The sequence below is a fragment of the Erinaceus europaeus genome, chromosome 15, assembly GCF_950295315.1.
Source record: "Erinaceus europaeus chromosome 15, mEriEur2.1, whole genome shotgun sequence".
Lineage (NCBI taxonomy): Eukaryota > Metazoa > Chordata > Mammalia > Eulipotyphla > Erinaceidae > Erinaceus > Erinaceus europaeus.
In genome coordinates this window covers 73482190-73509863 of record NC_080176.1, presented here as the reverse complement: position 1 = coordinate 73509863, position 27674 = coordinate 73482190, and the positions used below count along the sequence as shown (strand labels likewise).

Here is a 27674-nt window from a genome sequence, read left to right as displayed (position 1 = left end):
ACTCAAAAAACCCATCTCTCAAAAAAACTCAAACCAACCAACGAAACAACTCACTGTTTTTGTGGTTGTTGTTGTTGTTGTGGTGGTGGTGGTTATTTTGTTTCAGTTTTTAAAAAGTAAAAGAATGATAAATATGGTCTACGGAGGACACTGAACTTCTGAAAAATTACCTTCCAATTCTGGATCGGGCTATCTCAGTTTTATTTGGTGTTAGATATTTTGCTATTTGTACATTCAGGAACTGCCTGCTCCCCCACCCTCCTCCTCATTGCAAAAGTCTTTGTTGTCGTCTCCTGAAGAATTCTAAGAGGTCAATGTGTTTAGGGCAATAATCTGTCTCAGTAACAATAGTAGGTAGTTCACTTTTAAAATTAAGAATCTATTCCAAATTGTGTAAGATTACCTTGTAGATCAGCCTCAGTGAATCGAAAAGCACCAACAATAGAGACTCTACCATACATTGATTTCTAAGACAGTCCTTCTATGAAATAAAAATTTCACTGTAAACTTTTATGGAAAGACAGCAATTTTCTTATCAACATGGATTATAAAATTGCAGATTTATTTCAGTGCTGAAGAACTGATGTCAGGCTTATCCAAGAAAGGCAGCTGTAGCCTTAAGGGAAAGGCTCAAGAAGGCAGTTATCTAACAAATCCTTTTCCCCAATCCTGCCCTCATTTGTAAATCACACAGTGTGGAAATTTTATACAAATACCCGTGTATTGCTGCTCAGAAGAAGAAAAAGTAAATTTGGCTACTGGAAATATCACGGCAAAATGACATGGGAAAATATACTGTCTGAAATGCCAGCCAGAATAAATGTTCTAAAGTTTCAAAATTCCACCCAACTGATATAACTAAAGATTTCTTTCTAGACTACAGAGCCACTTACAACAAGTGCACTGTCATGAGGCGGTGCTAAGGAATCTATGATGCTGATTTGCCAAGAGACCTAAAGTAAAGAAATATGAAGTGACAGCAGAAAGGACATCAAAGGGGAATTGAGCGGTAGCGCAGTGGGTTAAGCGCACGTGGCGTGAAGCACAAGGACTGGTGTAAGGATCCTGGCTCCCCACCTGCGGGGGGGGGGGGGATGTTGCTTCATAGGCAGTGAAGTAGGTTTGCAGGTATCTATCTTTCTTTCTCTCCCCCTATCTGTCTTATCCAACAACAACAACATCATCAACAACAACAATAACTACAACAATAAAACAAGGGTGACAAAAGGGAATAAGTAAATATTTTTTAAAAGTACTTAAAAAAAAAAAGGACATCAAAGACCCTTATCAGAGTAAACATTAAGCTGTAGATTCATGTGTTCAATGCCACAAGGAATACAAACTGATTGTACACAGCTAACCTACTCACCTTTCCCCGACAGATTCTGGGAGGTGGTTTGTTCTAATGTGCAGAAGCTTTTTACTTTGGTGTACTTCCATTGGTTTATTTTTTATTTAGTCTTCTTTGTAATTGGATAGGTATCATTGAAGATGACTTTAAAATTTATATGGGAAAGAGTTCTGCCAGTATTTTCCTCTAAGGATTTGATAGTTTCTGGTCTAACATACCCGCCCCTTGATCCATCTGGAATTTGATTTTGTGTTTGGTGAAATATAATGGTTTAGTCTCATGATCCTGCATGTTTCCTCCCAGTTTTTCTCTACAGATGCTTGGTGAAGAAGAGAAAAACTAAAACCAAACCACAACGAATACCAACCAGTTACACCTCCACTGAAGCTGTCTCATTTCAGCCGGACCATTAATATTTGTGACCCGGTGAATTTTACCGTGTATTGGGATAAGTATGTACACATGTGTGTTCATGTGTGTACTTAACTGACAAGAGAGTAGGCTTGGCAAGGTGCCCTTACTACTCTGCTCCTTGCCAGTAAAAGGGCCCAGGCTGGCTGAGTCTCCAAGCTGCCTCTCTCTATTAGACCAGTTCTGCAAGAGAGGCATGAAAGGAACTTCCCATCTCCAAAATCTCCAGCAGGAACATCACAGCATGCCAGCATCAAACTCTCTCTGGTTTACACAGGTGACCCAACTATGCAGAAACACATATTATTTCTAAAGTTTACAGTCTGTATCACAAATGGAATACAGTTTTTACACTTAATTGCCACAGTTTTTACACTTAATTGCCACATCACATACCTTTGGGTGACACAGTAAGACAACACTGTTTTTTAAAAAAGATTGAGATCACTGTGATCCCATATTTGATCACTTGGACTTCTGCAATGCAATCAGTGAAGACCAGACGAGGTTCCACAGAACCATCGCTGAGTCATCACTGTAATACTGGTGTTTTAACCCTGGGCCCTGCCAACACTTCTCATGACCGCTCTAGGAAAGGGTTGCAGTTTTGTTACATAATGTTGGAATATTCCTGCACACAACCATATGACAGAGAGGATTCCTATACTGGGGGCTAGGAGGCTTATAGAACTCTGTCAGAAACCAAGACAATGAAGGGAATGTTAAGAGTTCATTTCTTTTTTTTTTTTTTTTTGCCTCCAGGGCTATTTCTGGGGCTTGGTGCATGCACTACACTACCAATCCACTGCTCCTGGAGGCTATTTTTTCCCTTTTGTTGCCCTTGTTGTTTATCGTTGTTGTTATTAGTACTGTTATTGTTTTCACAGATGATGATGTTGTTGGATAGGACAGAGAGAAATGGAGGAGGGAAGACAGAGAGGGAGAGAGAGAGACACCTGTTTCACTGCTTGTGAAGCAACACCCCCTGCAGGTGGGGAGCCAGGTCCTTGAACCAGGATCCTTGCACTTTGCGCCATGTGCGCTTAACCCGCTGCGCTACTGCCCAAACCCCTAGAGAATTCATTTCTTATCCACAACTGCTGTTGTGTTTACAAACAAAGAGGAGGCTTCTATATATGACACCTTTAGAATTCTCTCTCAGAGTTCAAAAAGAAACAGCAAGGAATATTAATGCCCCCAATTTTCTGTATGGTAAAATTGTCTTCTCTAAATAAATTTAAAGTAAAATTACCCCACCCACCCACCAGTAAAAAGAACTTGAGTGTATCTTTTTGTTCAGTAAAAAGAATGACTCTTAAATTATCATACTACTTCTTTGAAGTGCAGGTCCATGGAGAAAGCGGATGGAAGATGGACCACTTTTTGCTTGTTAGTACAGGCAGTGGGAGGTAGACAGTTTTGAGCACACATATACAAACACATGGCCTCGTCCTTGTTTACATTGCAAACTTTGTGTCAGCAAGAATCAGAGTCACCGAAACTTCCCAAGTACCGAATGTAATGCTATATACACAGTGGACCTTAAACACTCAATGGTATTAATGGTATTAGCAAACCGGCGCCTGAAGCTTGTAAAACGCAGAGCTTAGCAGCCAGTATGCAGGACACCGTGATGAAAGGGTGCCCAAAGCTCTGGCTTCCTCTCAACAACTTGGATGTGGCAAAGACACTCCCAATCGACAGGCTAAGTGACAGAAGTGAAAGACAAGTAACTGCAGGTTTCACCCATATGTAGAAAGTGGCTCACTAAAATGAATGCACTGCAAAAATAAATAAATAAAAGGATGAATCAAACTGGCTCTTACATACTGTGAAATCGGGCGATTTCAGGAGACAGGGGAAGGGGACTGGTGGGGGGGTGCTTGGAGCCTTCCTTTTGATGTGATGCCACAGTGGTGGTGGGCGTGGTGACCTGTGCACACATATAGGTGTGAATCTATACTCCTAAAATCTTGAAATACTGGAGACCAACATTATAGCAAGTTAAAGAAATGTTAGACCAGATCCCTCTCAAACTCCAATAACTTAAATACTAAGAAAATACCTAAGTGATTCACTAGATGACTATTAATAATACCATGAACTGAAATGTCAGGTCTTACGATCTCTGAAATACTACAGTTGATTATAACTAAGGCGTCTAACAATCGAACTGGGTGAGAAAATTTATCACCACAATGACCTCCCCCCCATCTATTAACCTTGCTGGCTTCCCACTATCTTTTTCATGTAGTCATGACAGGATGTTGGGGAGACAGAGAAAACGTTAACCTTGCACTAAGGTTTGAAGGCTGAGACCATGAAGTGTGAGCACATTTATAAAAGGGTGCCTGCATTGTTTTCCTAATTAACAAAGGTTTCTGACACTCCTCCAGGACCAGAGTACAGGAGATTTCAGTTTATTTCTCCCGGAGGCTTGTAACAGAATCCCTTTCCAAGGGAAGCAGCAGATATTTGAAACGTCAAAAGAGCGTGGTGGCAGCCAGACTGTAGACGCCCAAGTGAATGTTTTCTCTCAAGATAAATAAGGCCGTTGCAGCTGCTGCCTCCACTTAACACCCCAGCCCATATGAGACACGTACAGGGTGCTGAATGGAGCAGTTTTGTTCTGTGACAGGTTTTGTTTTCACTCCTTAAAAAGAGCTTGCTTAAAGGACCTAGACCAGCTTTGTACCAACCATTGACTAAATATTCATGTGTACAAAAGCATGAGTGAGTGAGAGACAGACAGACAGACAGACAGGCAGAGAAAGAGGGGAAGGAAGCAATATACTAGACAAAAAAGCTCTTAAATCTAAAATTTTAAATTGCCAAATCAGGAGCAACTTGCTTCCTCCTGTTATAGGCCTTGCAAATTAGGCCAATGGGAGTAGATATATGTAACTTTTAGTATATTCTATTTGCTTTTCAAGTGCAGTAGAATAATCAAACCAAATATAACTTTCACTATATAAATCCACTTATCCTCAACATCTAATTGATATCTAATTGTAAAACAACTTTAGTTTTCTGTGCTATGATGGGTATCTCTCACAACTTAGGAAAGGCATTGCACTTGTCAATCTTCTCTTGGTAAGTGGTTTATTTTCAACATAAACGTGTGCTTCTGAAAGAAGTTTATAACTGTGACTACGGCACTTTCTTGGGATGAAGGTTAAAAGTCATAACATCAAAAGTCCATTGAATTTTACACGAGTACTAAAAAATCGTATTCATTTAAACCAAGACAGAGAAGACAGATACCACCTAATATGGAAGGATGAGACATAATAAAAGAAATGGGCTGAGAGACAGGATAAGCCTATACACTTCTAGAACACGAAGGGAAAAGAAAAATCCAATACTGAATTTTGCATCTGATTACACCTTCAAATTGGCAAAAAAAAAAAAAAAGATGAAACATTGATACAGTTTACCCAAATGGCCTAGACATTTCACAGCCTTCTCCATAATCCAGTCTGCACAGGAAAGCCAGGGGAAGGTAATACAATTCCAGCTCTGAGCAGCTCGCTCTTTAAAGAAGCACTCAATGGCCAGGCATCCCCAGCAAAAAGAAAGGGAGCAGATGAAACTTTCCAACCCACTTAGAAACTAGGGGAGCTGCAGAGTCACTGCCTGCTTGAGTTAGCAGCTGTCTCTCTGTGCTCCATTTCAGTGAAAGGGAGAGAGCAAGAACACGGGCAATGAAAGCAGAAATCTGTTCCAGGATGTCTGTTTCCACAGCTGGAGGCAGGGCACTTACTATTCTATATCCAGCATCCTGGCTTAGAGACTCAAGTGGGTAGTGTTAAGTTGCAGGCCCATGCAATCTGACCGTTAACGAGCCCCCAATCAGTTTTACCCAGCCTTGCCCCAGAAATCCAATCTGTTGTAAAAACACAGTTCTTACTGTCCCACAAGTGTGGCTACTTTTGTTCAGTATTTACTTAGTGGGGGGGGGGGAGACAAAAAACGATCCATGAAAATATAAAACCAAAACAAACACCATTAGAAAGAACTGGTCAAAGGTTACTTCTTTATATACACTCATTTTACTGTTTAAGAGAGTAGAATTAGGGCTTCTCCACCTCCCTCCCAATATTTTCTCTTTTATTATAACTATCTGTGGCGATAAGTGCTCTGCAGGCAGCTTCTAAGTGAAATACATTTTTACCCTGTTAAGAAGGGGGCACTGGCAGATCAATAGATTCTGTTATGTCTTTTATTTCGAAGTTGTGGTAAAAGAAGAAAGGTCCTTTTTTTATTTACAAAAAAAAAAAAAAAACAGTTATCTAACTTGGAGGGGGAGCTTAAGAAATGATTTTTTTCTGAAATGCTAACGAGTTTCATAGACTTCTATCAGAGGCTGTGCTGCAAACCACAGTCCCAGAATTCTGCCAAACATAAGTTACACTGGCCCGAGCAGAGAAACTCTGAGAAAGGAAGAGGATGGAGGTTATTTTAATTGTGTTGCAGAATAAGCTTTCTGGGCTGGATTCAGTCACTTCTGCGCCGGCCTTCAAGCAGAAACAAGGATCACTTACCGGGGCACTAGCAGCCGTGGGAGCTGGGCTGGAGGACTCATTCTCCTCGGGGTTCTGGGGCGCTTCTTCCAGTCCTCGAGTCACCAGAATCCTGAAATGCTTTTGCCCTGCATTTTGGTCTTGCCTGATCTTGAACGTGCAGCCCTGCCCCTGGGGTGTCCTTTCCATGGAATTCGTCCTGTGGATTTCAGGAGGCCCCCTGCGCCCCCGGGGTGGTGTCCCCGGCTGCCCGGGGGATCCCCGTTCTTCGGTGGGGCTCCCTCGCCCCACTCGCGGCTGCGTCGGGTACGACGTGCTCCTCTCCAGCCGGATGCGGGGATACCTCACCAGCCTGTCCCCCTTGGTGCCAGTGAACCCAAAATTGAAGTCACCCCCCAGGCCCGGAGCTCCGGGAGGTGGCTGCTGCAGCTGGAAGACGAAGCACCGCTTGCTGGAGTTTCCAGAAGCATCAGGAACGTGCTGCAGGGACCAGCGCCTGGGCTCGGGGGGTACCCCGGCCTGGCCCTCGGCCCCAAAGGGCAGGAGCCTCACCTGGCGCACGTCGGCGCTGGAGGCGCGGTGCTGGATGCGGAGCTCGCGGGGGCAGCAGGTGCCGTTGACCTGCAGGCCTGATGCCCGGGCTGCCTGGGGGGACGAGCTCTTGGGGGGGGTCTCGGGCTCGGGGGGCTCAGGGCAGTCTCCATCCAGGCCTTCGGGGAGCCCGCTTCCCTCGGGGGCCCCGTCGGCCGCTTTGCGCTGCAGGGAGATCTGCATGGAGGAGCTGCGGGTGGGCCGCGAGTCCACTGGGCCCAGCAGCTGCGGGATGAACATGGACGAGCTCCGCGGGAGCGCCCCCTCAGCCTCCTGCAGGCCGCCCTCCTCCATGCCCGCCTGGGCGCACGGGTGCGGGCTGCTCCACCGCGGTAGCGTGTGGAATGCCATGAAAAAGTCATCTCCTCCTCGCTCCTGTTCTAGGATCTCCGATTCGGGGGCCGTGTTGCTGCGGCCTGAGCCAAAATGAAACCGAAGCCGATGGGCCATAGTGCCCAGGGGGGCCGGCAGGAAGAGGGCGAGCGGAGGGCCACCCCGTGAGGCCAGGCCTGGCCTGCCAGGAGTCAGCACCCAGAGACACAAACTCCAAGAAAAAGTGTCCCATCTGCCAAACCCTTAGCACTGCGGCACCAAGAGCGACAGATAGCAGAAATAACCCAAGTGGCAAGCGGCATTCCAGGCATGATTGGATAAGAGCAAAAAGCTCTCCTCCGCCCTGGGACGCAGGGTAGGGTGGCCAGAAGCACATGACCGCAGTCTCCCCCACCAATGCCAGCTTGGGGACTTAGTGGAGTTTTCCCCCCTCTCGCTTTCTTTCTTTCTTTCTTTCTTTTTTTTTTTTTTTTTTAACAGTGACAGCCTGAAACAGCACCTTCCCAGCTGCTGCTTTTCCATCAGACAGGAGTGGCCTCAGCAGGAGCTCTCACAGCTGACCAAGAAACTCCCAGCCATGCTGCTGGGAATCAGAGCCTGGGAGCCTTTACTACCCACCACACACGGCACTGGGCTCTGCCACCAGAGGGCCCAGCCTGGCATGGAACCCACCTCCCTCACCCAGGTTCCCCCTCCACCTTCCCCACCAGAGAGCAGGTAATGCCAAGTTTGAAATGCCTTGGCCTGAGGCAAACCCTCACCCCAGCATCTGATGTTCCATATTATTTATGATATCACCGCACGGCCATGATGGAATGCAAACCCATAAGACTCTACTATAAATACAATGACACACCGCACAGAATCAGTGTCCCTTTAATGCTAAACCATTACAGTGGGGATCTGCCAGGAGCAAAATAAAGTGAGGGTGGGGGCAGTGACAGAACTGCCTGTTAGCAGGCTGCCTGCTGCCGCTGTAGGATTTTTCCATTTAGAAGACTGTGTGTTGTGTGTTGTGTGGTGTGTGTGTGTGTGTGTGTGTGTGTGTGTGTGTGTGCATGTGCATGTGGGTAGCCTGCAATCTCACACATAATACAATCATCAGACAAGGAAGTACCCCCCAAAAGGAGCCCAGCTGGAGAAAACATTCTTGCTCATCTGACAGAAAAGGAAACACACACACAAACACATACACACACACCTATTCCCTCACCACAACCCCCCAAGGAAAATTGAAGAAGGCTGTCTATGTGATTTTTAAAGTGAGTTAACTTAAATGCCATACAGGGGAGAAAAATGCTTCTGGGAGCTGACTGTTTTCCAGTAAGACCTACAAAATACAACTAGAAGTCCTGGTTCAAAAAACTGTCATCAGATTTGTAGTTAACTTGCATGTGGGCTGTGTGTTTTAGACTTACTATTTTCCATGACCCAGAAACAGCAGTTACTTAACAAAGAAGTTTATTTAGGAGGGAGTTTAAATAAAAAATAAAAAGAAAGAAAGTAAAGAAAGGGAGAGAATACCAAGCTGTAAAGAGTGACAGAAAGTTTATTTTAAAATTCGCAAAGCATGACTTAGTCAACAACTCTGGAGCCAGGGGTGTGGATATTAACCCTGTGTTTACATACATCCAAACATGTTTACTAAGGTCCCGTGTTCTAGATGCCAAAAATGATCTCCATGAGAGAAGGGGAAGCCAGTTTGTTTAATGCTGAAACTGCCAAGTACCTCTGGAGTCACATATCATCTTAGTAGGCTTAACTGCCAACAAAGAAACACACACTGAGGATGGCTCTGGATTAAAGCTCTGAGGCATTCCTGTCCCAGAACATGGTTCTTAGACCCAGTCTGTCTTCATGTGGGACCTCACTACCAGATCTCTGTACCTGAAGCCCTTTGTGGCATGGAAGTCCAATAGAGAGCACATGGCAAGGTCACAACAGCCGCCACTCCTTTGGATCATGGGAATGGGGGACCTTGATGTTTTGTTTGGTGCAGAAAGTTAAATAATGAATTAAACAACACCTGCAAGGCAAGTTTCCCCTTAAATCTGATCCTTTCTTCACTTTGAAGAATTCGTTTTTTAAAAGAAGGGTTATTTTTATGTGAGAATGAGAGAAAGAGAGAGAGAGAGAGAGAGAGACCAGAGCATGGCTCAGTTTTCACATATACCAATGCAGGGGATTGAACTTGAGGTCTCAGATAGTCAAGTTCTGTGTGCTACCTGCTAGAATATTTCCCTGACTTTTAAGATTTATTTATTTATTCATCAGGGTAATCACTAGAGTTTGGTGTCTATCGTCGAAGAACACTTTTTCCTTTTCTTTCTACTTTCTTCTCTTTCTTTTTCTAAGAGGGTGAGAAGCAGAGAGAGAGAGAGAGAGAGAGAGGAAGAGATAAAGTAAGAGAGAGAAGAAAAGCCGTCTGCAGCATTGCTTCACAGCTCATGAATTGTTCCCCTGGCAGGTGGGGTCTGGAGGCTTGAACCAGGCTCCTTGCCCATGGCAATGTGTGTGCTCTAATGCGTATACCACCTCCGGCCCCAACCTTGAAGATTCTAAAAGTCAGTAAGTGAGAGAGTAAGGATTAATCTATGGCTGCATGTAGGTCTTCAGAGAACATTCCAACATTTTGGACAAAAAGAGAGAGGGAGTACTAAGAATGATATCCTTAGCAGAAACTCATGTTAAGTTTAACAAGAAAATACTCCTGACATATAGCCAGTGTAATTTAGTTATTTGGTACTATGAATTATCACTACAGCTCAAAAAAAAAAAAAAAAAAAAAAAAGCTGAATTCAATGGCCAGGCAGTGGAGCACCTGATGAAGCACACATGTTACCAAGAGCAAAGACCCTAGTTCAAGCCCTTAGTCCCCACTTGTAGAGGAGAAACTTCATAAATTGTGAAGCGGCACTGCAGGTGTCTCTCTTTCTTCCTTCCTTTCCATAAATTTCTCTCTGTCTCTATCCAAAAATAAATACATAAATAAAATATTTCGTTAAAAAGCTAAGTTCAGGGGAGTCGGGCTGTAGCGCAGCGGGTTAAGCGCAGGTGGCGCAAAGCACAAGGACCGGCAAAAGGATCCCGGTTCGAACCCCGGCTCCCCACCTGCAGGGGAGTCACTTCACAGGCGGTGAAGCAGGTCTGCAGGTGTCTATCTTTCTCTCCTCCTCTCTGTCTTCCCCTCCTCTCTCCATTTCTCTCTGTCCTATCCAACAACGACAACAACAACAATAATAACTACAACAATAAAAACAACAAGGGCAACAAAAGGGAATAAATAAATAAAATAAAATATTAAAAAAAAAAGAAAAAAAAAGCTAATTTCAATGCCAACTCACTAAGAATCCATTATTAGGACTGGTAGGTAGGCCAGAATCTATGGGCTTTCTAACTTGGAGAAAAGTATCAGGGAGATAAAGTACATTCTCAAATACTACGATAAGGGTCAAAGGCCTGGGTTCACCATGCTGATTTCAGCATTAGAGACTAGCAGGTTCTCCCTTGGTGCTTCAACTGACTGAGGAGTCTAACATATAAAAAGTCTCCAGATAGTGAATTCCACTTTAGGCAGAGCATATACACTATTAAACTCCAGCTATTAAAGGTTGGCCTTTCTTCGGGAGTTACTATCTGCCCTGATTTAGTTATCTAGTTCTATTCTCAACTCTGACATCATTTTCCCTCAGACAATATTTTTAGTCCACCTGGAGGTTAGCTATCAAGCTCCACCAAAAAATTACCAATCATAGACTCCTAGGAACATAACTAAAAACAGACTTCTACTTTCTCTCCACCCTAAAATCCCTAGTCCCATCTGCTTTATTCCTCCAGGGTTATTGCTAGGTTTTGGTGCCTGCACCATGAATCCACTGCTCCTGGAGGCTCCCCCCCCCCCTTTGTTGCCCTAGTTGTTTCTATCAGTGTTGTGGTTATTATTATTGCTGTTGTTATTGATGTCATTGTTGTTGGATAGGACAGAGAGAAATCGAGAGCCATGGGGAAGACAGAGAAGGGGAGAGAAAGATAGACACCTGCAGATCTGCTTCACCACTAGTAAAGTGACCCCCCCCAGCAGGTGGGGAGCCGGGGCTCAAAGTGGGATCCTTGCGCTTGGCACCATGTGTGCTTAACCCGCTACACTACCACCAGACCCCCACATTTTGTCCTGTTTTAAATCTTACTGCATTTCAGCAACCAAGTTGCGGATGCTATCACGATTCTATCCTGACCTCCCTGGGCAGATGACCTCATCAGTGTGTTCTGGAACTTCGCCTTTCCAGAGCCCTGCCCCACTAGGGAAAGACAGAAACAGACTGGGGTATGGAGTGACCTGCCAACATCTAGGCAGTTACAGAAGTCTGACCTTCTACCCTCTGCACCCCATAAAGAATTCTGGTCCATACTCTCAGAGGGGTAAATATTAGGGGAAGATGACTAGAGGGCTCTAAACTCCAATTCCTTCAGGACCCGGAGAGAAAAGAGGGGGGAGGAGGAGGAGGAGAAAGAATTTACCTGTGAAAGCTGATAAATTAGAAAACTATTACCCAGACATTAATAAAAGTATATCTATCTACAAATTTTTTTAAAAGTTAGAAAAATTATGTGCTTACTAAGATGTGTATAAAAGTAAACAACAGTCTATGTAATTAATTTTAACGTAAAATCTGGTTATATCTTAGCGGCGAGCACTAAGAGCTGTATTAAATAGTTTGATAAATCAAATAGCAACAAGAAATAGAATGTGTACTTAGTGAAACTCAAAAAAAAAATGAAGTCGGGTGAATTCAGCTGAACTCCTTCTTGCCAAACCATGTACAGTTCAGGGAAGGCAGATTTGGATATAACTGAGGGTTCCGATGCCACTTCCTAGAGTCCCTTTGAAGGCTTGTGCAAAGGACCAGCAAAAGAGCTCACCTGTAGAGTACATGGCTTTGCCAAGTGCACAATGCAGGTGTGACTCCAGTCTCAACCAGAGTGAAGGAAGCTTTAGTGCAATAGTTTCTTTCACTCTCTGCCTCTGTTTCTTTAGTAAGGTTTTACACATAACACATTCACTTGCCTTTTGTTAGTTAGCACCTTGGCTACTGGACATTTGAAAATTTACTCCCCAGTTAGTTACAGCTGGGAAAATGCCAAAAGTCAGCATTGCTTCTAAAATTTCTAAAGTGAAACCTCAGTTATATCAGTTTATCCACAGAACATGCTATGTACTTACCTGTGAATATCTGTCACGAATAGTCTTAATCTTGACCAGAGCACCACTCAGCTCTGGCTTCTGGAGGCAGTGGGAACTGAACCTGGGACCTCAGAGTCTCAGGCATGAAAGCCTCAGGCATGACCATTATCACTATTTCCCCAGTCCTCATAGCTACTTGAAATATACACTCTGGCTAGTTAAATCTGGAAAAAATGCTTTGAGTCAGCTTTGTTTCCAAAATATTTATTTAGTATTTTTATTTGATAGGCTAGAGAGAAGTAGAGAGAACTGAGAGGGGGAGGAGAAATAGGGAGAGAAAGACAGACACTTGCAGCACTGTTTTCACCACTCGTGAAGCTTCCCCTGTGCCAGTGGGGACTGGGGACCTGAGCCTGGGTCCTTGCACACTGTAACTTGTGCACTCAACCAGGTGTGTCACACAAGGCCCCCCACTTCTGAAATTTCTAAAGTGAAATCTGTTATTAGTTTATACATAGTAGCTGCTATATATTTATATGCAAGTATCTAAATATGAATACACACCATCAGTATATATGAATATATAGTATATATACATTGGCTCCTTTCTGTCAATCTATAAATGTGTTTATCAGCTTTATGCTTCAGATGCACATAGCTTTTTGTTCTTTCAAAGTACTTGCTAAGACTCTCCCATGAGAAAGTACCACTTTGAAAAGGCAGCCTAATTTTACCTGCTAAATAGAGATTCACTTTTAGCTGTTGGTACTGTTAATTAGATTTTTGCTTTCCCTGAGAGAATTACCACAAATTCACTGCTGAAGGCATCAGAGCACACTTATGTGTGAAGACCCTGAGCAGTCTGTCATATGAGCAATGGGGTCTTTACAGACGTGCCTACCCTGTGTCATCTTTAGCAGCATCAGCATATGGCCTCATGCCATTAGTGGGACTTTCCCTAATACTGACTGCTACAAAGACAGACACAAGCAAGTAAGCCCTATCTTGGCTGCACCAGACATTTGTGTTAGCATTATGGACATTAAACTAGTAAGGAAAACAAATGAACTCTTTGAGAGAGCATATCTACAGGCAGAAGTACAACAGAGCATAGAAAAATTCAGTCCATACAGGCTTAAAATTCCTTCATTTTGAAAATAGGAAACAAAAAATAAATCAAGAACTCAGACTCACTTACCAATCTGTTTTCATCAAATACTTCAAATAGGAGCCTGTGATTAGATGGGTTCACCTGTGAGGGAGGCAGACAGTTATTACAAACATGAGCAGAAGTAAATCAGAGAAAGAAATAAGAGATAGAACAGAGAGAGAGAGAATGATTCATAATAAACACATTAATTGTGTGACATGAACAAATCCTATATGTACTGAATCAAGTTTTCCATTACTGGTTTCTATGTTGTTTGATGCCTAATACTTAGGCATTATCAGAAACGAATGCTTCCAGCTGCTTTTCCAACATAAGGGATAACTCTAAACAATCTGATAGGATTCCTAATACTCGCAACAAAAAGCTTCTTCATTCTTGAAGAGTAAGGCTACTATTCACAAAGGCTATAGGAATCTCTCAGAAATAACAACAATAATAATCAACAAAGAAAATGGTGAAAGGGCTATCTGTTATGTGCTAATTTCTGGTACTATGTTTTGTATCAAAAAAAAAAGAAAAAAAGAAAAGGGGGGGAAATGGCCGCTGATAATGGTGGAGTCATGGTATAGCTACTGAGTCTCCCAAACGGAACCTTAACCTTAGTCAGAGAAGGAGGGGAGGAAGAAGGAAGGGGAAAGAGGTGTGGGATGAAAAGGAGGGAGGGAGGGAGGGAGGGAAGAAGAAACAGAGAAAGAGGGAGGGAGAGGGGGGGAGAGAGAGAGAGAGAGAGAACGAGAACGAGATGGAAAAGTAGTGAAGGAGAAATAAGATGTGTCCTCAGTTCCAGCATCACCGGGATAAATAACAGAGCTACTGGGATTTCAGTGTCCTTTCTCTCCTTGTTTCTTTACCAAGACTTCACCAAAATGGCAGGAAACAACATCAGGACTCCTCAGTGCTGGACAGCAATGAGTTTCTGTCTACAAGCACCAGTGTGAGCCACACTGCTGCCCTGCCCTGGTTCAGTCATGACACTGAAGGCCTGGAAACCCCCTTAGCATGAGAGCAGGAGCCCAGAGAAACCGAGCCTTCTCAGTTGGTCCCTCCCAAGTCACGAAGGTTTGGCGTGAGGTAGAACTCAGGATATGAACTGTGCCTGTTGTCCCTAAGTCTTTTTTGCTGTCTTGATGAACAGTGGATTCAAGTCTTATTTTTTTACAGGCCAGCACAAGAGCACAAGGGAATGGGCAAGGACCAGAGTTCAAGTGCATGGCCCACACCAGCAGGGAGGGGGGAGCTTCACAAACTGAAGGAAATACTGCAGGTGTTTCTCTTTTCCTGTCTTTCCATTCCCTCCCTCCCTCCCATTTATTTGTTTTTAATTGCCATCAGGGTTATTGTTCAGGCTCAGTGCAGGCACTAATAATCCACTGCTCTGGGCCGCCATTTTTTTCTCTCTCTAATTTTTTTCTTTATTAGTAAGACAGAGAGAAATTGAGAGAGGATAGGGAGATAGAGAGAGGGAGACAAGGGGGCTGGGCAGTGGTGCAGTGGGTTAAGCACACATAATACAAAGCACAAGGATCTGTGCAAGGACCCCCATTCAAGCCCCCAGCTCCCCACCTACAAGGAGGTTGCTTTACAAGCAGTGAAGCAGGTCTGCAGGTGTCTCTCTGTATATCTATACCCCTACCCTGTATATCTATCTCCCCCTACCCTCTCAGTTTCTCTCTGTCCTATTGATTAAAAATGAAGAAAAAAAAGGCTACTAGGATCAGCGGATTCATAGTACCAGCACAGAGCCCCAGCAATAACCCTGGAGGCAAAGAGAGATGCAAAGATAGACACTTGCAGATCTGCTTCACCACTCATGAAGCAAACCCCCTGCAGATGGGGAGTGAGGGCTCAAACCTGGGTCCTTGCACTTGGTAATATGTGTGCTTAACGAGGTACAACACCACTACCTGGTCCCCCTCTATTCCCTTTTGATTTCTCTCTTTCTCTATCCAGTGAATACAGAAATGGATAAAATATTTAAAAAGAAACAAGAGTACAAGTGCTTCTGGCCCCAGCCAGCCCTAAGCCTAGTGACCAAGCACTGGGATGAACTTAAGGCTAAGAGTCCCTTTGCCAGCTCTGCGCAGGGGAGGCTGCAGGTCAAGGCTTCGTGAAGATGTGAAGAAATGAATAAACAAAAATGCCTTTTTTTTTCTAACAACAGGGCCTCCCTTGCTCATAAGTGAGCTTACCACTCTTAAGCTGATCTTTTCATTCCTTTCATTTCAGAAAGAGAGAAAGAGGGAGAGGAAGAGGGAGAGGGAGAGACTTGACTATATATAGCAGTAGCAGTGTCACTTCCACGTGGTACTGGGGTTCAAACCTGAGCTGTGCATGTGGCAAGGCGTGTGCCCTTATTGTTGAGTCTTTTTTCTAGCCCTGAGGCAAAGATTTAAACAACTAAAAATAAAGAGGCTGGGTATAGGAGCACTCGGTAGAGTACACACTTTACCATATACAGGGACCTGGGTTCAAGCCCCTGGCCCCCCAACCTGCAGGAGGGAAGTTTCATGGCCCATGAGGCAGTACTGCAAGTCTCCCCCCGCTCCCTCTCTCTCCCTCTCCCTCTCTCTCCCTTCCCTCTCAATTTCTATCAAAAAGAAAAAAGCTGTTGGGTGTTGTGGATTCATAATGCAGATACTGAGTCCCAGCAATAACCCTGGTGGAAATTAAAATAAGAATAATAATAAATAATAATAAAGGCTAAAAACTTCCTTATACTTATAGTCATGATTGGTGAAGAGACTTTTGTATGTACTGAAGCTGGTATAGATATGGCTGAAAAGGAGCCTCAGCTCTTGGTGATTCCAGTTTTACCAGTGGCAAGCTCTACATGAGAGTTACTTAGAGGCAAAATAACAGCTATCTATCAACCCCACAAGCCTGTCAGTGCTTCATCAAGTAACTTAAAACATATTGGGTAGGCGCTATACACTGGGTCTCACCAAGTATTAAAATGTCAATGTTGCATTTCAGTGCTGCACATAATATAGGAAACAGATGTAACAGACATGGGGTACCTGAAATACTGTTGTGATCGAGGAGGAGGCTGGTTGGTGGTGCATCCGTTTGGGCCTACATGTTACCATGCGCAAGGACCAGAATTCAAGTTCTTGGTCTCAAACTGTGGAGGGTGGAGGGCACATGGGGTGTGTGGCTCTTTCAATAAGCCAGGAAGCTATAAAACAGGTATCTTTCTCTCTCCCTATCTCTCCTTTCATCTCAGTTTCTTTGTCTCTGTCAAATAAATGAATAAATAAGTAAGTAATTTAACTGGAAGGAAGATATCAAGATCAATTACAGTGGGTGGAATGGTAAGAAGGTTCTTTGTGAATCAACAAACACCCAGAGGAAGATCTCCTGGGCAGCATTTTTGTAGATCAAGCAGTTTTCACTATCACAGCTTACAAACAATTGAAATATATTCACTGCCACGAAGGAAAAAACACATTCCCCCCCCCCCCCCCAGAAAATAGCTAAATGATTTATTCTTAAATTTTCAGTACAAAAAAAAAATCCCTGAAAAAGCTCAGTCACTTCTACATATAGCTCTTGGAGATATTAAGTATAAAAGGTTGTGGAAGTGTTACCTAATTCAGTGTTGTTTAAACTCCAGAAGTAACTATCCTATACTCATCTACTAAACATCTGAGCTGCAAAACGTCTTCCTGTTAACTAAACACCACTGCCAATTTTCACGCTTCTTTTAAATCACCCTGGGTCAATTGTTTCATCCTATCTCTAAAATAATTTATAGCCCAGGACTCATTGAACTAGGTAAGACATTTCCCTCACAAATTTTACTTTTTAAAATAAATACTTGAACAGAAAACCTATAATAAGACATTTGGGTAGCTTTCTTTTTCCCACCCTAAAACATTTTGAAAAGTCCAGATTTTACCAATAATCATTGTCTTTGAGAATTTAGGACATACTAGGAAGATACCCAATCATTTCTCAAATTAGAAAGGAAGTTTCACAATAATTATCAAGCTTTTGTTAAATATGACTTTATTCTGATAAAAAGCCTAGTTATCAAACATAAAGACAAAATTATGAAAAACTTACTCTAAAATAGAACTCTTCATTCCATTTTGGGTTCAGCGTCTGGAAGAGAAATTATCTGGTAATATTTTTCACAGTCTTTGAAACATTAACAATTTTACTAAGATATTACAGTCTACATATATGCTTAAACATTTCTCGATAAACAAAACAAACAAACAAAAAAACAAACTCAGGAGCTCTTTCAAAATGGCAACAAAAGAAGCAGTTGGCTGATTAATTCTATGAGACCATTCCATAAACCACACTAGATGAGCAGTGGGGTGTATTAATGAAACTGGTGGTCATAGATAAGAAAGCACATTCCATGCATTCAGCCAGAAGGAGAAGCCAGGGTTCCTCTGAGGAGTCATCCATATGAAGGCATAAACAGCCTTTAAGAAATTATTATTGATAGGACCTATTCTATCAAGAGAGAAATGAACTCTGTTCACACCCCTCTGTCTGCTACAAACTGGAGAACAATGAGACAGGTGGCAGAAAGGTGACAGGGTTCATTTAATATTTACATAAAACTGAAATCTGAAGAACATTTTCAAGGAATATTGATGGTTCGATTATATGACCAAAAAAAAAAAAAAAAAAAAAAAACAGCTGCCAGTTATATACCAAACGAAATTCTTTTTTCCCAAAATACTCAGGTCTAAAAATAGCCACTACAGACTCATCTCACCAGCCCCCTATCAAGCCACTTAAATATGCATCTCATAAGGCCCTGGAAAGAATCCTTGTGTCATCAGCATGGACAATGGATGGGTTGCCAACCATCCTGTGCAGCTCACTCCATGAAAGAACACATATAGGACCTACGCATGTGCTTGCCTTTACTCACGGGTACTTCTCTGAAATAAAAGCACCTCTTTAAGACGATACCCAAAAACGTGAGACTGAAAAACAGCCTCGCCAATGGCTACAGATATTTTGGGAGTCAGATTTGCCTCTATAGTCAGCCTAGTAGGAACATACTTGTAAAGGAAGATGGGGGGGGGACAAAAAATATAAATAAATAAGAAACAACACCAGGCAAGGCAGTATACAGGTAAAAAGTACAGAATTCCTGAATCATTGAACATAGAAAAGGAGGGAAGAAAGGAAGGGAGGGAACTCACAACTCCATAGCAAATTCAATCCTAAATAATGGGGTTTCATATACTTAGCGCTGAATGAGAGAGAGAGAGAGAGAGAGAGAGAGAGAGAGAGACTGGAAAAGGGATAGCAGCTGAGGAGAGAGGAGGCTACTGTCCTGGGGGGTCCCAGACAGCAGCCCCAGGAGGAAGGCAGCTTCACAGAAAAGCAGACAGGAAGATGTAAATGACGGGCTAGGGAGGACACACACACAATGCGAGACCACAAAAGACTGAAGGACCAGGCACAGGGCGGGGAGGCGAGGAGGACGAAAGCAGTTCTTGAAACCGGAGCACAGAAATACGAACCAGGAGACTGGCAGCCAAGAGTCACACAGCCCAGCTGCAGAACCACAGCCTCTGCTGAGGCTGGTCAGGGAGAAGGAGACTCTCCCCTCGGAAGAAAAAAAAAAAATCTTTCAATATTCCAAATCGCCGGCTTGGGTGGCTCCCCGTTCTCAGTTCTCTCAGCGTTGGTTTTGCCCCGCCTTCACGAAGAGCCTGGCTCAGCTAGTTGGCGAGCAGGGACAGCGCCTAACAGCAGACAATGGCCTCTGTCTTTCCACCCGTCCTCCCCCCACCCCAATCAAAACATCGGCTCCTGTTTGCAAAACAGATTTTTAACGCCAATCCAGATGCCAGGTGGAGGGCACGACTCTGCCATGCGCTTCTTGCACAAAACGACCAGTTCCTGGAACCCAGGCGGCCACACAATAGCGGGCAAGTTCCTGTGTTTCAAAAACCACCATGCTCTCCAGGAAACGTAGCCTACCTGCCCCCCATAGGTGGGAAGGGAAACATAAGTTACCCAGAATGATGTAAATCACACCAAAGCACCCAGGAGAACCGTATTCTTGATAGAGAACACTGAGTCTTCAATTAGTGAGCCAATGTGGAATAAATAGCTAATCTTTTAGATAGATGCTTATCTTGGCATGGAGATGGGGAGATAATGAACCAAATCATCAATGAAACTGCATAAATCTTAGAAAAGTAAAACAAGTCTGCATACAATTTCATCTCTCTCTTACACACGCACACACATGCACACACACCCACGCACGCACATGCACGCACACGCACACGCACTTTTCATATAGCTAACCAGCTATTTTGCTTCCTATGATAACACACCGGTTTTGAATTACACATATTAATTCCATAAGCCATGTCATTTCCTTAAAAGTATTTCAAATTTTCTTTATGGGAGATTAAACCAAGAGCAAGTCCTTGTTTTACTGTATTCTTTTCAGGGGGTGGGGAATGCTACTTGTTCTGCTATTGAATATTTATGTTTAAAGGTTCTATAGTCATAAAACTTGAAGCCAGACTATGGTGCTGGGGTAGTTGTCTTTGGGAGATGGGATGTAGGAAGACAGAACTTTGGTGGTGGGTGTGGTGTGAACTATATACTGTAGTCTCACAATCTTGTAACCTACTATATTAATCCCAAATTACAAAAAATGAAGAAAGAAAAAACTAAAAGTCAGAAACAATATCGGATTAAAAGTGAAAATCCAGGTCTGTATTAGCTGTACAGATTTTTATACTGAGAAATTCCTAAAATTGAAACTATTCCAAACGTTAAGGTCTAAACTTCTGTTAAACCAGAAACACAGTCTACTTGAGTAAATTTATGACTTCAGTAAAGTTTAATGGACACCTACCTTTTTTATTGTTTTTGTCTGCACCAAAGCAAGTTCTCTATTTTCATCCGCTACGTACAATGAAAGCTTCACATATGGATCACTGTAAGAAAATATTCAGATTTAATCAGATTATGCTTTTCTTTTTTTAAAAAAATATAAAAAGTAGCAAAGTTAAATTAAAGTGTAAATATCAGTTCACATCTAGGCCAGGCAAATTCTACATACTAAGCCGTAGCATTTTCAACACACCTACGAAGTCAAGACACTTTGAGGAGTATCTGTCAACCAAAGCCAATGGTATTTATTTCATAATAAATAGTATTTTATTTCAAAATGTCATAAAACCCACATCATAAGTTTATTTTCTCTATTTTTTTTATTTTTAAAGATATGTTTTCTAACGGTTCTGAAACAATTTCAAGAAAGATCACTAAAAGGCACATAAAACTTGTTCAGGCTAGTTAGAACATTTCTATCATTTATGTTTTCATAGCTACTGTAGAGAAAAAAACACTTTTTTTTTAATCCAGATTGAACAGACATTGTTCATCCAAACCAAAGCTATCTTCCATGTAATTTCTTTATTATTATTTTTTTAATTGGGGAATTAATGTTTTGCATTCAACAGTAAGTACAATAGTTTGTACATGCATTACATTCCCCAATTTCCCATATAACAAAAACTACAACCCAGGAAGTCAAGAGATTTTCCCCAAGTTACAGATTCAGGTAAAGTCTAGATTAAACTTCAAATGTCCTGAATCCAAGCCCCAGGGTCTCTGTTTTCTTGGAAAACTAAAAATGTTTAGCAACTAAGCACACTCACATGATTACTCACTGTGGACTATCTATGAAGGGTTAAATTCAATTACATGCTCTGGTACTGTCAACCCAAGTAGCTGGAATCCAGTCAAACTATCATGTTATAAACACCTGGGGTTTAGTTCTTATGTTTCACACCTAAGATGCTGAAAGTCATAAGAAAGGGCTTTTGTAGGTGGGGCAAAATTAAAAGTTCTGTATGAATGGGGCTAGAGTCAATACCCAAAAGAAAGCAAAGGTCAGAAAAAAAATACTGCAGCCATAGATCTAGAATAATTTTTCTACCACTGATTTTTTATGTTTGCACAATTTCATTATTCCTGGTGGACTCACCCCCCTCCCCCGCCATTTTTCACTGAAATTATCAGAGAGGAGAGGGACACGGACACACACACACACACACACACACACACACACACACAGGTGGCGGGGAGACACCATAGCACTGCTCCACCACTCCTGAAACTACCTCTGTGTATAGTGTGGTGCTGAGGGTTCAAAACAGGGGCCTTATTCATAGCAGTGTGTGCCCAACAAGGTGAGTTATCGCTGGTCCTCTCCCTATAGGTAGTATGTGTTAAACATAAAGCACATCTAAGTGAAAACACCACAAATCTAATTGAAAAGAAGATGGAAGGAAGGAAGGAAGGAAGGGAGGAAGGAAGGAAGGGAGGGAGGGAGGGGGGAGGGGGGATAGGGGCTAGGCAAAGTCATACCTGGTAGGGTGTATACCTTACTATGTGCCAGAACCCAGGTGCAATCCCCTAATTCCTACCTGCAGGGGAGGGGGGCTCATCAGTGGTGGACTAATGCTTCACGTACCTCTCTTTATTACCTATTAGTTTGCTCATTTATTTTAATTGCTAGCTGGGTTCTTGATGGGGACTATTTCCTGAAGTCATTTTTTCCTTTCTTTTATTTGACAGGTCAGAGAGAAATTGAGGGGAGGAGGAGATGAGGAGAGAAAGAGACACTGGGAGCACTGCTTCACTATTTGTGAAGCTTCCCCCTACAGGTGGGGACTTGGGGCTTGAATCCAGATCCTTTTGAGAAATGATGTGTTAGCTTAACTGAGTGCACCACCACTTGGCTCCAGGTCTCTCTCTCTCCCTCCCCCCCTTCTTCCCCCTTCCTCATTTCTCAGTCTCTATCAAGAAATAAGGAAAGCACACACACACACACACACACACACACACACACACACACACACACACAAAGAAACGGCTGTTGGAAAAAAATCCATCACACAAACAAAGAGACCCTTCACAGAATGGGAGAGAATCTTCAAATGCTATATATCAGACAAGAGACTAATAACCAAAATATTAGCAAAAGAGCTCACCAAACATAGCAACAAAGAAGCAAATGACCCCATCCAAAAATGGGCAGAGGATATGAACACAATATTCACTACAGAAGCGATCCAAAAGCCTAGCAAACACATGAAAAATTGTTCCAGGTGACTGATTGGCAGAGAAATGCAAATAAAGACAACACTGAGATACAAATTAACCCCTGTGAGAATGGCATACATCAGAAATGACAGCAGCAGCAAATGCTGGAGAGGTTGTGGGGACAAAGAAACCCTCCTGCACTGCTGGTGGGAATGTAAATTGGTCTAACCTCTGTGGAGAGCAGTCTGGAGAACCCTCACAAGGCTATAGAGATGGACCTTCCATATGACCCAGTAATCCCTTTCCTAGGGATATACCCCAACGACTCCATAACACCCAACCAAAAAGATATGTGTACACCTATGTTCATAGCACCACAATTTGTAATAGCTAAAACTTGGAAGCAACTCAGAACCCAAGTGCCCAACAGCAGATGAGTGGCTGAGAAAGCTGTGGTATATATACACAATGGAATACTATGCAGCTATTAAGAACAATGAGCCCACCTTTTCTGATCTATCTTGGATGGAGCTAGAAGGAATTATGTTAAGTGAGCTAGGTCAGAGAGAGACAGACAAGTATGGGATGATCCCACTCATAAACATAAGTTGAGAAAGGGAAACTCAAAGCAAGATCTGACTGAGTTTGGAGTAGGGCACCAAAGTAATGTAGTGAGGGCAGATGTTCGGCTTCATGGGGGAGGGAGGGCACACAGTCCTTTGCTGGTGGGAATGATGGTGATGTACACTCCTATTAACTTGTAGTCTCATAAATCACTAATTAACATGAGAGGGGGAAAAAACTGATTGAATGTCTCAAACTTTTAATGGACAGATTATAGGCTGAGTATATGTTCCTTCAATCTAAGCACTTAAGACTTTAAACTTGTAATCAGACTGAATTGTTAATACATTTCTAATAATGACTTGTTCTTTGAAATGTTGACTCTCTTAAAAGCTTAGACCAGGGAGAACAGAATCCCGGCCAGCTGGAGCCATCCGAAAATTTTAACAACAAATGGCGCCCACGTGGACCTGACCTGTGCATCTCTCAGATAAGTAAAGACAATTTGGGTACCTATGCACTATGGCCTTCTCTTCTGCTTGTGAAGAGATCTCCAAAGGCCTCTGCTCTTTCTTCACGAGGCTGTTTTGCTGTTTCTGGAACATTTATCTCTGGACCACTCTGTGGTTTCCACTCGCTCGGGCGAACTCAGAACAGCCAGCGGGAAGAGCCAGCGGGCGGGAGGCGAGGCGCGGAGCTGCTGTTTCCACCTGGTTCAACAGCCAGCCAGCCGGCTGCGCCCAGACAACCCCGCGCACTGCGCCCGCAGCCCCGCAGCCCGCAGCCCGCAGGAGGCCTACGCCAGCACACAAAAGCCCCAGGAGCCCAATGCCAACATGCTGGAGCCCTATGCCAACACACAAGAGCCCGAGGCCAACATGCAAGAGCCTGAGGCCAGCCCACAGGAGCCGGCTCTCCACCGCGTGGCGCAGGGCACTGGACGCGTGATCCCTCCACGCTGCTCGGCCACTGCGAGCAGGGCAGCAGACATGGCAGGGCCGCGGCGGCCTATCATGGCCGCCACCCCTGGGCACCTAGGCCCACGCCTTCTACAAAGATTGCCTGCCCGCCCTCTTACTATGAATTCTGGAACCATCCCGGGCCTCCCGGACCCCCGGGCTCCCTGCCGAAACTGGGCACACGAGATCTCCAGCCGCCGGTCCGGTCTGAAGGCAGACAAGCTGGAGTACGCAGAGATTTGTGCAGAGATCGCAACCTGCAATTCCTAAAAGTGAAGCTGTGCAGGAAGCCACCTCCGGATGGTGAGCCCCCCCCCCCCCCAACAACTAAGACAGTACAGACTTAAATTCGTGTTTAAAATGACATGTCTTCGTAACAAAGGTTTCTCTCCTTGTGTATTAATGACCATGTTTATGTGTATGTTTAAAGTTTGGTAAACAGTAGCTTTAAGGCTAAATTCTTACTAGTCAAAGTTAAATGAAAAAGGTTTTCAATATAATTCTCATAAAGATAAAATTAACTTATATTTAAAGTCTAAGGTAAAAATTAGTTAACAATCAATATATTTTAACTAAGTTGGTCTAAACAAAAGGACTTGTTGATATGTAAAACACTACCTTCTCTATTAGAAATGGTAGATCGCACAATGGCTATGCTAATTATTCTCATGCCTGAGGTTTCCTCTCCGGCCCACACCTAGGGTGTGTCTCCATCTTGAATGGGTGTAACAAAAGGTTAAAAGACGTTGTTGATATGTAAAAGTCTCAAATTCCTTCTCTATTAGAAATGTTAGATTGTGCAGTAGATATGCTAATAACAAGTTTTGTTTCATAGTAAGTAAGTTGCAGCCAGCTGCCTTTGGGACCCTAGGCCGTTCCCCGCCCCCATGCAATTGCCCGTCGAGGCAAGTAGCCCCCCAGAGGCAAGAAATGTTTTTTTTTCAGATATGGCCCCCTCAGGCCTTCCCTTGGCAACATGCTGGTTTTTGTTATATATGTTTCTGTTCACCCCACACCCTTGATACTATAGTCATTTAGTTAAAAAGAAAAGGGGGAATTGTCGTATGCTTTACATTGGTTTGTTCTAGCCCTCCCCAAACCAAGAGAATTGGATCAGTCCAATTAATTTCGCGGGCCTGCTTGGCCCCGCCCCAAGGAACCCTGAGGGAGGGTTCCTGAGTTCATGAGTTCGAGAGTTTCAGAGTTCGAGAGTTCGAGAGGGTTCCTGAGTCCGAGAGTTCCAGAGTGACAGAGTGACAGAGTTCCTGAGTTCGAGAGTTTCAGGGTTACAGAGTAAGAGAGAGTGCCAGAGAGACAGAGTTCCTGAGTTCCTGAGTTCCAGAGTAAGAGGGAGTGCTTGCGCCGCCGCAAAGAGACAGCAGAGTTCTGTTTGGTGATTAGTTTGTCTTAGTTTATGAATCGTTGTTCCTGAATAAAGAAATACAGCTTCCCTGCCCAGCCGTGTGTCTGGTCGTCTCTGTCACCCGCCCAGCAAGAGTTCCGAAATTTTAACAACAGTGTTACTTTCTAAGTGAATACTTCATACTGTTACTTTATAAGACACAGCTATATATAAATAACGCCAAAAGACATAAATTATGGTGATGTTGTGTATGATACAATAAATCCTAACAATGGGATTTTCAAAGTTAACCCAATTGCCAAATAATGTGATTATAGCAATAAGTATCTATTGCCTTCTTAAACCCTAAGACAGGGTTTAAAGCCCATTATTTCCCCCAGTCCTGGAACTTCTAGGGTGAGGCTCACTTTCCAGCATGCTTCCCTCAATTCATACCAAGTGATACTGCATCTGCTGATCCCAACCTAATCAATGCAACGAGTATCACCTCAGCATGCTTCACTTCAGACTGTGTCCAGAGACACGAGGCGTGAAATGTCAACCCCTCAGTCTCATTACTCTGGTGAGACCTTTCCTTTCTCATAGGACTCCTTAATTCCATTTCGGGTGGTTCACTTATTAACAAAGCCCCAAAACCTAGATATAGACCAGGTCCCATGAGATAGGGCATATGTGCACATGTATCCATAAATTAGGGCAAAATATACACCTGAAAGCAAAAGTGCACAATAGTTTACAGTGAGTCAACAAATGAAGCAAGTAGAAAGACCTAAAAAAGACACCATAAAGTACCTAATGAAATAGTTTCTACTGAGACCTAGATACCCTCCTCACCTACTTCCTACTACACTTCCCTCAGTCACTCCAAAGCTAAGGGCAAGAGACTGGCATAGCTTAACAATGACTCTTTAGTTACTATCAGGCCACCATCAGCTGGGGCCCTAGTTGTGGAGTCCTGGAATTCCCACCACAGACATGATGGGCCTACATCCCTCTCTCCATTGTTACAGGTCATCTCCATCAGGAACAACATAATGGACACCTTGGGGGCCCCATAGACTTTGCCCGTAATGTGGATCAACAACGGTAGTTCCATCCTGAAAGGAGGCTGGATAACATACTCTATCTACCACCTGAGGAAGATGGGTCCTGAAATTGGGGCAGCTTGGAATGTTCCTACTCATGACCACAGATCTACAGGGATGCAGAGGTCACATAGGCTCCAATGCTGAATATGGGCCCGAGATCAGATCAGATCAGATCAAATCGATGGGGTTTACAGTCAACAATATTTATACACCCTTCCCATATTTGGGAGCTACTCTCTTCCCTGATCCAGCTTTCTCGCCCTTTTTCCAGCCATGACATCATCTCCCCAGACTATAACTTAGGTCCACCTGTATATCAGACGTTAGGCTCAGGCAAAACTAGTAAAGTCATGGGCCCTTTGGAATATACCTAAAATAGACCCACTAGCTATTTCCAAAATAGAGACCCCAAATCTTCATCTGAACTATTCCAGCCTTCAGGTTCATGACTAGTCAACAATTTGTATGGCTTTATATGTTAACTCTTTTTCATCCACCAGGTACCAGATACTACCATGATGCCAAGCGGACTTTCCTGGGCAGACAACCCCACCGATGTGTCCTTGAGCCCCACCTCCCCAGAGCTCTGCTTCACTAGGAAAAATAGAGACTGGCTGGGAGTATGGATTGACCTGCCAACACCCATGTTCAGCAGGGAAGCAATTACAGAAGCCAGACTTTCTACCTTATGCACCCCATAATGACACTGGGTCCATATTCCCAGAGTTTTAAATAATAGGAAAGCTACCAGGGGAGGGGATGGTATACAGAGTTATGGTGGTGGAAATTGCATGGGATTGTTACCCTCTTATCTTATGGTTTTGTCAACGTTTCCATTTTATAAATAAAAATTTAAAAAGAAAAGAAAATGGCTGCTGGGAGTGGTGAACTCACTATGCTTAGGCCCTGACCCTTTAGATAAGTCTGGTGGAGAGAAGAAAGAAAAAAAAAGGGGAAGAATTTATTGTTATACCTTTGTGAGTAAATGTTATTGTTATATTCTAGCTTTAGAAAAATGTATGAGTCAAACCCTTGCCTCTTTCTATAAGCGATAGATGTCATCTGACTAAACAGCATATAAACAGAA

At 43.3% G+C, this 27674-nt stretch overlaps 2 protein-coding genes across 2 annotated transcripts in view; both read right to left on the bottom strand.

Annotated features, from left to right (window-relative positions):
* Positions 1-7501, bottom strand: part of LOC103118814 (NEDD4 like E3 ubiquitin protein ligase) — a 149310-nt gene extending 141809 nt beyond the window's left edge. Inside the window, exon 1 of the mRNA XM_060172335.1 lies at positions 6307-7501. Coding sequence (XP_060028318.1) covers positions 6307-7326 — 1020 coding nt within the window. The 5' untranslated portion in view covers positions 7327-7501. The remainder of the gene's footprint in view (positions 1-6306) is intronic.
* A 1237-nt stretch (positions 7502-8738) lies between these two features.
* LOC132533009 (E3 ubiquitin-protein ligase Nedd-4-like) overlaps positions 8739-27674 on the bottom strand; it is a 399156-nt gene continuing 380220 nt past the window's right edge. The window contains exons 4-7 of the mRNA XM_060172334.1: positions 20416-20497; positions 17628-17666; positions 13590-13643; positions 8739-8971 (exon numbers count right to left, since the gene is read on the bottom strand). Of these exons, the coding sequence (XP_060028317.1) occupies positions 8954-8971; positions 13590-13643; positions 17628-17666; positions 20416-20497 (193 nt within the window). The 3' untranslated portion in view covers positions 8739-8953. The remainder of the gene's footprint in view (positions 8972-13589; positions 13644-17627; positions 17667-20415; positions 20498-27674) is intronic.